The sequence below is a fragment of the Salmo salar genome, chromosome 05 (assembly GCF_965601325.2).
Source record: "Salmo salar chromosome 05, fSalSal1, whole genome shotgun sequence".
In the NCBI taxonomy this organism is placed as follows: domain Eukaryota; kingdom Metazoa; phylum Chordata; class Actinopteri; order Salmoniformes; family Salmonidae; genus Salmo; species Salmo salar.
Window position 1 is genome coordinate 49,745,739 of NC_138295.1, and position 13,842 is coordinate 49,759,580.

The 13,842-nt window shown below is 43.8% G+C and overlaps 1 protein-coding gene across 3 annotated transcripts in view; it reads left to right on the top strand.

Annotated features, from left to right (window-relative positions):
* Nucleotides 1–13,842, top strand: part of LOC106605024 (adenylate cyclase type 3) — a 29,454-nt gene that overhangs the window by 9,717 nt on the left and 5,895 nt on the right. For 2 of the 3 annotated variants that reach the window (XM_014200240.3, XM_014200241.3), the window contains 13 exons: nt 2,204–2,346; nt 2,470–2,581; nt 3,008–3,135; nt 3,567–3,725; nt 4,087–4,252; nt 4,624–4,743; nt 5,249–5,391; nt 5,743–5,904; nt 6,029–6,116; nt 9,680–9,796; nt 10,150–10,418; nt 10,655–10,736; nt 10,904–11,062. In XM_014200240.3, coding sequence (XP_014055715.1) covers nt 2,204–2,346; nt 2,470–2,581; nt 3,008–3,135; nt 3,567–3,725; nt 4,087–4,252; nt 4,624–4,743; nt 5,249–5,391; nt 5,743–5,904; nt 6,029–6,116; nt 9,680–9,796; nt 10,150–10,418; nt 10,655–10,736; nt 10,904–11,062 — 1,848 coding nt within the window. The remainder of the gene's footprint in view (nt 1–2,203; nt 2,347–2,469; nt 2,582–3,007; nt 3,136–3,566; nt 3,726–4,086; nt 4,253–4,623; nt 4,744–5,248; nt 5,392–5,742; nt 5,905–6,028; nt 6,117–9,679; nt 9,797–10,149; nt 10,419–10,654; nt 10,737–10,903; nt 11,063–13,842) is intronic. The other variant, XM_045718307.2, reaches the window with a different exon arrangement.

The following is a 13,842-nucleotide window of genomic DNA, read 5'->3' on the forward strand; positions in this document are numbered from 1 at the left end:
GTACTACATTTTCTAAAATAGATCATGGATTTATTGTGAAGGTGTAGGCTATATTACATGGATTTATTAAACTTTTTAAAATGTCGATGTTCCGAAGGTCAGCATCAGTGGCTTGTATGTGTGGAAGCCAGGAGATGCTAAATGTGTTTATGTTAATTAGCGGTCAATTACTGTGAGACTGACACTTATTTGCTTGAAAATCAGCTGCTGACAAAATTTTATGACCGCCACAGCCCTAGTCTCTCCAGAGATGTTCGATTGGGTTCAAGTCCAGGCAGGGCCACTCAAGGACATTCAGAGACTTGTCCCGAAGCCACTCCTGCGTTGTCTTGGTTGTGTGCTTAGGGTTGTTGTCCTGTTGGAAGTGAACCTTCGCCCCAGTCTGAGGTCCTGAGCGCTCTGGAGCAGGGTTTCATCAATGATCTCTCTGTACTTTGCTCTGTTCATCTTTCCCTTGATCCTGACTAGTCTCCCAGTCCCTGCCGCTATTAAAAATCCCCACAGCATGATGCTGCCACCACCATGCTTCACCGTAGGGAGAGTGCCAGGTTTCCTCCAGATGCGACGATTGGCATTCAGGCCAAAGAGTTCAATTGTAACGCGTGTCGTGTGTGGAGGACCAAGACGCAACAGGGAAGTGTATACTCATCTTCTCTTTTTAGAGAAACAAAATAAACACGTATACAATTAACAGAAACGACACTAACAGTTCTGTCAGGTGACAAGCACAAAACAGAATACAACTACCCACAATCCACAATACAAACACACCCCTAATTATAGGACCTTCAATCAGAGGCAACGATAGACAGCTGCCTCCAACTGAAGGCCCCAACACCAATTAACTAAACATAGAAATACAAATGACTAGACAGAACATAGAAATAAACTAACATAGAACAATAACCAAAACCCTGGACTAATAAATCAAATACCCCTCTCTACATGGACACATACACACAACCACCCTGAACCACATAAAACAAATACCCCCTGCCACGTCCTGACCAAACTAAACACTAACAAATAACACCTTTACAGGTCAGAACGTGACATCAATCTTGGTTTCATCAGACCAGATAATCTTGTTTCTCATGGTCTGAGTCCTTTAGGTGCCTTTTGGCAAACTCCAAGTGGGCTGTCATGTGCCTTTTTACTGAGGAGTGGCTTCCGTCTGGCCTCCCTACCATAAAAGCCTGATTGGTGGAGTGCTGCAGGGATGGTTGTCCTTCTGGAAGGTTTTCCCATCTCCACAGAGGAGCTTTAGAGCTCTGTCAGAGTGACAATCTGGTTCTTGGTTACCTCCCTGACCAAGGCCCTTCTCCCCTGATTGTTCAGTTTGTATGAGGGGCCAGCTCAAGGAAGTCTTGGTGGTTCCAAACTTCTTCCATTTAAGAATGATGGAGGTCACTGTGTTCTTGGGGACCTTCAATGCTGCAGAAATGTTTTGGTACCCTTCCCCAGATCTGTGCTTCAAGACAATCCTGTCTCGGAGCTCTATGGACAATTCGTTTGACCTCACGGCTTGGTTTTTTCTCTGACATGCACTGTCAGCTGTGGGAACTTATATAGATAGGTTTGTGCCTTTCCAAATCATGTCCAATCAATTGAATTTACCACAGGTGCACTCCAATCAAGTTGTAGAAACATCTTAAGGATGATCATTAGTAGCAGGATGCACCTGATCTCAATTTCGAATCTCATAGCAAAGGGTCTGAATACTTATGTAAATAAGGTATTTCGTTGTTTTTATTTTTAATACATTTGCAAAAATGTCAAAAAAACTGTTTTAGCTCTGTCATTATAAGGTATTGTGTGTAAATTGACGAGGGGAAACAATTATTTGTATCTATTTTAGAATAAGGCTGTAATTTAACAAAATGTTGAAAAAGTCAAGGGGTCTGAATACTTTCCAAATGCACTGTATGTACTGTTTGAGCACATCTATTGGTTGAAGGGTGATAGAAGTAGATATAAATGGAAGTGGAGGCTTTGGGATGGCAATGGACAGTTTCCTTTGTTATAGAAAGTGGTTTGATCAGGTCACTGAATTTTTATTGATTCTGATTGAGTCATTGATTGATTCTGCTGCCAATCACACAAAAGGAAGTGCCTTTATTGTAAGCTGTGCATGCGTCTATTGAGGCTCTTTAGAGTCTCCTCATATCGACTGAAACCTCACCACTCTCCCTGTCATCCACAGGAGCGTCTCTTGCTGTCCATCCTGCCCAAGCATATAGCAGACGAGATGTTACAGGACATGAAGAAGAAAGAAGCCAGTCAGACTGGACAGAAGGAGATGCAGCAGTTCAACACCATGTACATGTATCGCCACGAAAACGTCAGGTAAGACTATAGACCTATGGCTAGGAGAACATAACTTATAGAGTATACTATGTTGTATAACACAGTGGCAGGATATCCAATAGGATGATGTGATGACTGCATGTAATCCCCTTTCTCCTGCAGTATTTTGTTTGCAGACATTGTGGGATTCACTCAGCTATCATCATCATGCAGTGCCCATGAGCTGGTCAAGCTCCTCAATGAACTGTTTGCCCGCTTTGACAAGCTGGCTGCCGTGAGTCACTCACACACACACACACACACACACACACACACACACACACACACACACACACACACACACACACACACACACACACACACACACACACACACACACACACACACACACACAGGCATAAATATATTACTTACTGACTAAAAATGTATATTTGATGGCATGTATACTAATCTTTTAAACATACTTATTTATAGATTAAAGTTCATTTAAATGAATAGTCACATCATTTCACATACAGATGAAATCACTTATTTGAATGTTCCAGCCTCTCCACTACCTCACTGTGTGTGTGTGTGTGTGTGTGTGTGTGTGTGTGTGTGTGTGTGTGTGTGTGTGTGTGTGTGTGTGTGTGTGTGTGTGTGTGTGTGTGTGTGTGTGTGTGTGTGTGTGTGTGTGTGTGTGTGTGTGTGTTTTGTGTAGAAATACCACCAGTTGAGAATAAAGATCCTGGGCGACTGTTACTACTGCATCTGTGGCCTGCCAGACTACAGAGAGGACCACGCTGCCTGCTCCATCATGATGGGCCTGGCCATGGTGGAGGCCATTTCGTGAGTGAAAATGTGGATTGTAGAAACTTGGTTTGTGGTATAGGCTGCCTGTGTCAAAGGACATCCTATTCACCCACTTATGGTCAAAGGTAGTATACTACTGTAGAACCTATTACTTTCATGTGCTGAAAACAGGTCTGACATCTACAGTATCTGGATAAATGCTGAGAAAATAATACACAATTCATATTTTCTACAAAGGTTTGATGCGCTTTTAAATCCAAACCTTTCAGTATTCCGATTGACTTCCTTTTCAGACGTGTTCACATCTCAGAGGTCCTTCTGTACTTGCGGTGAATAGGGTGTCATTTGAGATTTGCACATAGAGTAGGAATAATGTGATGTGCTGGAGGCAAAACAAATGGTAGGAGAAAGACTGGCTAGGGTGGTTCTTCTTGGCTCTGTGTCACGGTGACTGTGTTGTCCTGTAGGTATGTTCGTGAGAAGACCGGGACAGATGTGGACATGCGTGTGGGGGTACACACTGGCACTGTCCTGGGGGGCGTCCTGGGACAGAAGCGGTGGCAGTATGACGTCTGGTCCACTGACGTCACCGTGGCCAATAAGATGGAGGCGGGAGGAATACCGGGGTAAGAAGGAACTGGTTAAACCCCTCTAAGTTATAACATTTTCCCTAACTCTATTTACAGATCTTTACTACAACCTTAGATGATGCACAGGCAAGATTCACCTGCCTCATGCACTCATATTTGTCAAATGTGTTTCTGCCCAATACAAACCCTGTATACCAATACAAAATTAATTATTGCTAGCAATAAGTTATGAAGTCTGTAAGGAAATGTTGATGTACTGTATATAAAATAAGAGGGTGACCGCAGGAATTATTCAAAGTTTGCAATAGGGAGGACATAGGGTCAGCCCCCACCTGCCCTGCCATTGATATGCCAGGCTCTCTGACCTATAACCTATAACCCCTGACCTTTGCGGCAGGCGTGTGCACATCTCCCAAGCCACAATGGAGTGTCTGCACGGGGAGTTTGATATGGAGCCGGGGAACGGGGGCGACCGCTGTGAGTACCTGAAGGAGAGGGGCATCGACTCCTACCTGGTGGTGGTGCCCAAGGGCCCCCTGGGAAAGAACGGCATCAACGGGGTGGTGAGTATTGCCTCAGCACCTAGTTTTATTCAACCTTTATTCTTACAGGTTCCTCTCACTGAGATAAAACCTCTGTAAAACTTTATTTTACAACCAGGTAGTAGTTACTAAGAAGTAACTTTTGTCTTTAACTTTGGTACCAGTCACCAATTTAGTTGAATTCTTTGAGGTAATTACCAGCATAGTTTCCTAGTTAATACCATGAAAATACCAGGTAAGTAACAGCTTACAACAGGCTGTAAAAGAAAGCGTTACAAAAAATGTCAATATTTTTTTTCTACAGATTCCTCCTGTCAACACACCACAGTCACTGTAACACACCTCACATTCTCTCTCTCTCTCCTCCTTCCTGTCTCTTCGTTTCCTATCAGAAGTTGTCTGTGATGTCATCCAATGGGAACTCTCCATTGTTGATCAACACCACTGAGTGTAATGGAAGTGTCCACACAACCTGCACCACACCAGACGAGCCAGAGGAGCTGGACACACGGGTAACATATGACCTTTACTGTAACCCCTAACACACAGGATTGCAACTCTGTGTCCTACAGGTGCACAGTGTGTGCAGGCCTTTGTTCCAGTTTAGGATTAGTACACCTATTCAAATGATTAACTAATTATTGTCTTATATTTAGACCTCGATTTGTAAATTTAGGGGTGTTAGTGCTGGCTAGTACAAAAACCTCCAAATACTTTGGCTGTCTCCAAGACAGGAGTTGCTCCAACGTGTGCTACCTTCTCCACTTCAAACCTGAATGAAGAGTGGCTACTTCCAGATTCTCCACCCTTCTCATTAAGTGTGCACTTGCACACTCCCAATCATGGATCTAAAAGCATTGAATTGGTGTAAGTATTGGCTGGAGAGAGTTTCGACCATTGTTAAATCCATAAGAGGGAGTGTGCAAGTGCACACTTTAGAAGAAGTGTGGAGAATCGGGGTACATCCAGTGGGTGGTGTAATGACAGAACAGGAATGCCACCTTCTTGTGACTCCAGGTGGTGAACCCTTCGTTCCCCAACCCTCGGCGGAGGCTAAGACTGCGGGACCTGGCCGAGAGGGTGATTGATGCCCAAGAGAACGAACAGGAGCTCAACAAACTGCTCAATGAGGCACTGCTGGAGAGAGAGACCGTACAAGCGTGAGTAGACAGAGAGTGAGAGTGAGGGTGTGTGTAGGGTTACAAAATTCCAGGAACTTTAAATAAATTCCCTGCTTTTCCTGAAATCCTGTTTGGCGGATTCTGGATATCATGCTTATTCCCTCCTGATTCCGGGAATCCCCCAACCAGGCATTTTGGGAAAACCAGGGAATTTATTTAAAATTCACAGAAGTTTGCCAGCCTGTGTGTATCTATGTATGCGCGTGTGTGTGATAGTCATAGAGAAACACCCAGTAGCAGAGGGTGTGTGAGTGAGCCATGTGCAGCCAGGTATGAATCCTCTGTTATGTGAGCAGACAGACCGCGTGAACCCTCCCTCTGCCCTGTCAGTTTGAAGGGAAAACGCACCAACCGCCTGTCCCTGCGCTTTGTGGACCCTGAGCTGGAGACCCGCTACTCTGTAGAAAAGGAGAAGCAGAGCGGAGCTGCCTTCAGCTGCTCCTGTGTAGTGCTCCTGTTCACGGCAGCCATGGAGGTCCTCATAGACCCTCGGTGAGTTCACCTAAACCCCTCTCTCTCTCTCTCTCTCTCTCTCTCTCTCTCTCTCTCTCTCTCTCTCTCTCTCTCTCTCTCTCTCTCGTGTTCCTTATGTTCTGTGTGTTCTTGCGGTTGACAGGATGATAGCAAACTACGTGACCCTAGCTGTGGGAGAGGTCCTGCTGCTCGTCCTAACTGTCTGCTCTCTGGCGGCCATCTTCCCTCGAGTGAGTGCCCCTTCCCCCCGCTCCACTATCACACCTTGCTCAACATCCAACCAGAGAGCAGCTAGCCTTTCAGAGCGAGCAACAGTTAACCCACAGCCAAATCATAATTTATCATAGAACATTTTCCACAACATAAGAAATCTGTAGATATGAAGATATTTGTTGTGGTATACTCTTGAGTAAAAATAACGTAGTTGTGATAGTGGATCAACATACCGTAGTTAAATAACTTAGATGTCTTAGCATCTCATGATGCTGTGCATTTGATGTTACGTCAGCTGAATGTGGTAAAGAATGTGTCTAATCAGCACCCCATACGTTCGTTCTTTTGTCACGCATCAACACTTTTGATCTAACATCATGAGCCAGGTCATGGAAAGTCAAATGTATTGACTGCTACAGACAGTTATGTAGCTACCACTATCGACTGCTACTGTCACCCTAACAGCAACACTCCTCCCCCATCCCCACATTGTCCACAAGGGTTTTGGACCCCATGCACTGTATCTGTGCACCGTGTGCGCACAGATACACACACACACACACACAGACACACACACACACATACAGTGAGTGCATTCAGAAAGTATTCAGACCCCTTGACTTATTCAACATTTTGTTAAGTTACAGCCTTATTCTAAAATGTATGAAAATGTTTCTCCTCATCAATCTGCACACAATACCCCATAATGACAAAGCAAAAACAAGTATTCAGATCCTTTACTCAGTACTTTGTTAAAGCACCTTTGGCAGTGATTACAGCCTCAAGTCTTCTTGGGTATGACGCTACAAGTTTAGCACACCTGTATTTGGGGAGTTTCACTCATTCTTTTCTGCAGATCCTCTCAAGCTCTCTCAGGTTGGATGGGGAGGGTCGATGCACAGCTATTTTCAGGTCTCTCCAGAGATGTTCGATCGGGTTCAAGTATGGGCTCTGGCTGGGCCACTCACGGACATTCAGAGACTTGTCCCGAAGCCACTCCTACGTTGTCTTGCCTGTGTGCTTAGGGTCTTTGTCCTGTTGGAAGGGGAACCTTCGCCCCAGTCTGAGGCCCTGAGCGCTCTGGAGCAGAGTTTCATCAAGGATCTCTCTGTACTTTGCTCCGTTCATCTTTCCCTTGATCCTGACTAGTCTCCCAGTCCCTGCCGCTTTTAAACATCCCCACAGCATGATGCTGCCACCACCATGCTTCACCGTAGGGATGGTGCCAGGTTTCCTCCAGATGTGACGCTTGACATTCAGGCCAAAGAGTTCAATTTTGGTTTCATCAGACCAGAGAATCTTGTTTCTCATGATCTGAGAGTCCTTTAGGTGCCTTTTGGAAAACTCCAAGCGGGCTGTCATGTGCCTTTTACTGAGAAGTGGCTTCCGTCTGGCCACTCTACCTTAAAGGCCTGATTGGTGGAGTGCTGCAGAGATGGTTGTCCTTCTGGAAGGGGTTCCCATCTCCACAGAGGAACTCTGGAGCCCTGTCAGAGTGACCATCTGGTTCTTGGTCATCTCCCTGACCAAGGCCCTTCTCCCCCGATTGCTCAGTTTGGGCGGCCGGTCAGCTTTGGGAAGAGTCTTGGTGGTTCCAAATTTCTTCCATTTAAGAATGCTGGAGGCCTCTGTGCTTTTGGGGACCATTGCTGCAGAAATGTTTTGGTACCCTTCTCCAGATCTGTGCCTTGACACAATCCTGTCTCGAAGCTCTACGGACAATTCCTTTGACCTTATGGCTTGGTTTTTGCTCTGACATGCACTGTCAACTGTGGGACATTATATAGACAGGTGTGTGCCTTTCCAAATCATGTCCAATCAATTGAATTTACCACAGGTGAACTCCAATAAAATTGTAGAAACATCTCAAGGATGATCAATGGAAACAGAATGCACCTGAGCTCTATTTCGTGTCTCATAGCAAAGGGTCGGAATACTTATGTAAATTAGCTCTCAAGTGGCGCAGCGGTCTAAGGCACTGCATCTCAGTGTTAGAGGCATCACTATAGACCTTGGTTCGATCCCGGGCTATATCATAACCGGATGTGATCGGGTGTCCCATAGGGCGGCACACAACTGGCCCAGCGTCGTCTTGTTTAGGGGAGGGTTTGGCCGGGGTAGGCAGTCATTGTAAATAACAATTTGTTCTTAACTGACTTGCCTAGTTAACAATCTTTTTAAAAATAAGGTATTTGTGTTTGTTTTTTTATATATTTACAAACATTTCTAAAAACCTGTTTTGCTTTGTCATTATGGGGTATTGTGTGTAGATTGATGAGGAAAAAATATTATATAAAAATATAAGGTCACAAAATGTGGAAAAAGGGGAAGGGGTCTGAATACTTTCCAAATGCATTGTACACACATAAACAAACAGATAAACAACTACTATATCGAGGGCGAAATGCATGTCCATGTCAACATGTCTGTGCCTGTCACAGTACAATGTCAACCACATGAACACCAGAAACCACACACACTCACATATACAATTCACCCCAGAGCCTATTAAAAAGAGCTTTCAGTGCTACATAATGAAATGCTTTTACTTTAAGCTATATGGACCAGATTATTGTTCAGCTGATGAGAGAATGTACTGTACCCAATGAGATCAGATCTAACCTTGGAGATCTGAGTCCCCTCGCGCGACAGTAGTTCCACTCCAGTGACTATTCTTTATCTATGGAAAATCAATCCCTGCTCATCATAGATGTTCATAGAGAAGCCCTCTGGTTGGACTGATGCATGACTCCTAATGGCATGATTGATGGTTCAATGAGGAAAACCAATATGTCTTGTCCTCGGTTTGTCACAGCTCATCTGAAATGACCGTTGACAGATACAGCACTATATAGTAGTATACTGTACTGTCACTAACATGAAAGTCACTATAGTACAGATGTATGATCTTAATTTGAACACCCTGTTTTAGTACACCTTTATTTAACTTGGCAAGTCAGTTAAGAACAAATTCTTATTTTCTATGACAGCCTACTGTTGCAGGAGAACTTTCCTGCAATGCAGGAATTGTACAACTTGTAGTGTATTTGAGGTTTAGAAAGGCTTCTGCAGTTTACCACTTTGACATTTCAGACTTGATTTTCTCTTATGAGAAATGCATCAACCCCAACAGAAATGTCCAATAACTATAATCCACATAATCATTTTATTTTTTAATGCTGTAGCAAACTGCCGCAAATTAATAATCTTCATCTGTACAAACTCACTCGGAGAAATACCCTGACCTCTGCTATGGTTTCCATCTGATGATGCATTTGAAAACTGAACATGATTATGATGATGTTTACAATTGTATTACTTTGTTGGTTACAGCGAGCAAAGACGACCGTCACCATCAATCATAGTTAAAACATTTTTAATGTTCCGCCATTGCCCCACATATACCACAGGTGTCATAAAAGAGTGTTGTAAAACATTACTCAAAACCACATCAATACAACAATGGTGGTGGTGGTGGTGGTGGTGATGATGATGATGATGATGATAGATATTATTGGTAGTTCACGTGACTGGTTAATGATATTACTGTTGATGACCAACATGTTATTTTTCCTCCTAGGTTTTCCCTAAGAGGCTAGTGTCTTTCTCCACATGGATCGACCACACCCGCTGGGCACGGAACACTTGGGCCATGGCAGCAATCTTCATCCTCACCATGGCCGACATTGTGGACATGGTGAGAAACGTTCATCGTTAGTCCAGTAGAAAAAAATCACAACACTGAGAACAATGGCTTTCTGGTGTTGAATTATGCAGTAGCATGCCAACACACAAGCCTTCCAAAGAACCTGGGTTTGACTTAAGGGTCTGTTTTTGGTATTGACATGCATGCATACCGTCCATATGGAACAGCACGCATTGCAGTTAAATGTTTTAAATTCATAATAAAGCAACAAGATGGGAGTGAAACCAAGGATTTTTTAACGGGGTCCATGTAAGCTTGGAGGAAGCACTAGAACTCGATTGAGTGGTGGCTCGGGTCTTGCGTTGACATTTGGCCTCTATCCCCTCTCTGTCCACGCCCTGTAGCTGAGCTGTCCCCGTCCCTCAGGAAACGCCACAATTGCCCCTCCTTCCTCTGTTGTCCAATCCGGGGCAGAGGGCTGTCTGGACAACCCCAAGTACTACAGCTACATCGCTGTGCTGGCACTCATGGCGACCACCATGCTGGTGCAGGTCAGCCACATGGTCAAGGTCACACTCATGCTCCTCATCACCATAGCGACGGGCATCGTCAACATCTACAGCTGGAGGGACATATTTGACCGCTACGATATGGCCCGCTTCCAGGACTACAGGTGGATGTGGTTGTGGTGTTATAAGCTGTAGAACAGGTGTGGGTGGTGGTCATCAGTTTATGGATGTGTGGTCATCATTTCTTTTCAATTAGTAAAACTGGAATTGGAATTTCAGTTGACTGAATTGAAATGAAATTGACCTCAACCCTGATTGTCATGTTTAGTGTGATATTGCTGTTCTGTAAACAATGTGAGCATGCCGGTGATTTCTGATTATCTCTGTGCTCTGTTTTTAGGTCTTACCTGGTTCCTTCCAAATATGCCATGACTGTGATGATCTTCATCATGATGATCAGCTTCTACTACTTTTCTCGACATGTAAGTTGCTGTGGCAGAAATCTACTAGTTATATACCTTCCAACCTCACTAAGTCATCACTACCTTCTCTATTTTACACATGTTCTGCTTCCTCGCCATTCTTGTTAACCTCTCCACCTCTATTTGAACCTATTTCCTGTCTCCTGCCACCATGTCCCTGACTTTAGGTGGAGAAGCTAGCCCGTACTCTGTTCTTGTGGAAGATTGAGGTCCATGAGCAGAAGGAGAAGGTGTATGAGATGAGGCGCTGGAACGAAGCGCTGGTCACTAACATGCTGCCAGAGCACGTAGCACGCCACTTCCTGGGCTCCAAGAAAAGGGATGAGGTGAGACAGCTTCACTACTGTAGATGCAGTACCTGGTTCCCCCTTCATGGTAAGCATGCAGTGCCACGAAAAAGTATTTACCCTTTCTAATTTTCTCTACTATTGCATATTTTTGATTCTGAATGTTATCAGATATTCAACCAAAACCTAATAATAGATAAATGGAACCTGAGTGAACAAATAACACAACAATTACATACTTATTTTATTTATGTCATAAATAAAGTTATGCAACACCCAATGCCCCTGTGTGAAAAAGTAATTCCCCCTCACACTCAGTAACTGCTTGTGCCACCTTTAGCAGCAATGACTCGAACCAAACACTTCCTGTAGTTGATTATCAGTCTCTTACGTCGCTGTGGAGGAATTTTGGGCCGCTCTTCCATGCAGATCTGCTGTAATTCAGCGACATTTGTGGGTTTTCAAGCATGAACTGCTTGTTTCAAGTCCTGCCACAACATCCCAATTGGGATTCAGTCTGGACTTTGACTAGGCCATTCAAAAATGTTGACTTGTTTGCCTTTTAGCCATTTTCATGTAGACTTTGTGTTTTTTGGATCGTCTTGCTGCATGACCCAGTTGCGCTTCAGCTCACAGACTGATGGCCCGACATTCTCCTGTAGAATGATCTGATACAGAGCAGAATTCATGTTTTTTTTTCTATTGAGGCAAGTCACCCAGGTCCTGAGGCAGCAAAGCATCCCCAAAGCATCACCTGTTTGACCTTTGTTATGAGGTTCTTACTGTGGAAGGCAGTGTTTGGTTGTCGCCAGGCATAATGGGACCCATGTCGTCCAAAAAGTTGACTAAAGTTATACTTTTCAGTCATCTGTCCATATAACATTCTCCCATGAGTCTTGCTGATCTTCCAGGTGTGTTTTGGCAAAGATGAATCAACTTTTTGGACGACATGGGTCCCATTATGCCTGGCGAAAACCAAACACTGCATTCCACAGTAAGAACCTCATACCAACAGTCAAGCATGGTGGTGCTAGTGTGATGGTTTGGGGTCGTATCCATTTTTTTGTTATTTGTAAACTCAGGTTCCCTTTATGTAATATTAGGTTTTGGTCTGATAACATTCAGTATAAAACAATTTGCAAAAATATAGAAAACCCAGAGCTCTAAATTACTTTTTTTTTTTTTTTTTAATCGATTGAGATATAGACTACTGTATTGGGCCTTGAAGTATTCTATCTACTTCTGAAGCACACTTTGTGCCCTTGAAACTAATATGTAACTCTGTAAATGCATTTAGGACCATATATGACCAAAATTGTTACACTTTATAGCCCTGACCGCACCTACCATGTTGCTACAATGTAAGTACAAGGGCTGAGACAGTAATGGAATTTTGGATGAAAGTTATTAGTCAGTCAAATAAACGTGTTCACCGTTACAACCGTTCGAATAGCAAAACAATTATAATACATGTACGAAACATGTGAACACTGAGTGTACAAAACATTAGGAACCGCTTCCTAATATTGAGTTGCACCCCCTTTTCCCCTTAGAACAGCCTGGACTCTACAAGGTGTCGAAGGTGTTCCACAGGGATGCTAGCCCATGTTGACTCCAATGCTTCCCACAGTTGTGTGAAGTTGGCTGGATGTCCTTTGGGTTGTGCACCATTCTTGATACACAAGGGAAATTGTTGAGCGTAAAAAACCCAGCAGTGTTGCAGTTCTTGACATACTCAAACCGGTGAGCCTGGCACCTACTACCATACCATGTTCAAAGGCACTTAAATATTTTGTCTTGCCCATTCACCCTCTGAATGGCAGACATACGCAAACCATGTCTCAAGGCTTAAAAATCCTTCTTTAACCTGTCTCCTACCCTTCATCTACACTGATTTGAAGTGGATTTAACTGGTGATATCAACAAGGGATCATAGCTTTCACCTGGATTCACCTGGTCAGTCTGTCATGGAGAGAGAAGGTGTCCCTAATGTTTTGTACACTCAGTGTATATATATTTTTTTAAAGCACATTTTCTCCTCTGCTCCTAACTGCATTGTGCTGCTGCTGCAGGGAGTGGGGTGTTGCCTAGGAAACCGAAGCCTTGTTTGCTACAACACCTTGCATGTTTCAGCAAGGAGCAACACAGTTTCATCACATTGTAGAGTCCATGTTACAGCAGAAACTGACTCAACAGCACGAATGGCCGGCCATCCTGTCTTCAGTCAGCTGGTCGTTCATGTACAGTACCAGTCAAAAGTTTGGACACACCTACTCATTCAAGGGTTTTTCTTTATTTTTTACTGTTTTCTACATTGTAGAATAATAGTGAAGACATCAAAACTATGAAATAACACATATGGAATCATGTAGTAAGCAAAAAAGTGTTAAACAAATCAAAATATAATTTATATTTGAAATTCTTCAAAGTAGCCACCCTTTGCCTTGATGACAGCTTTGCACACTCTTGGCATTCTCTCAACCAGCTTCATCGGGAATGTTTTCCAACAGTCTTGAAGGAGTTCCCACACATGCTGAGCATGTTTGGGAAGACTCATCCCAAACCATCTCAATTGGGTTGAGGTCGAGTGATTGTGGAGGCCAGGTCATCTGATGCAGCACTCCATCACTCTCCTTCTTGGTCAAATAGCCCTTACACAGCCTGTAGGTGTGTTGGGTCATTGTCCTGTTGAAAAACAAATGATAGTACCACTAAGCGCAAATCAGATGGGATGGCGTATCGCTGCAGAATGCTGTGGTAGCCATGCTGGTTAAGTGTGCCTTGAATTCTAAATAAATCACAGACAGTGTCACCAACAA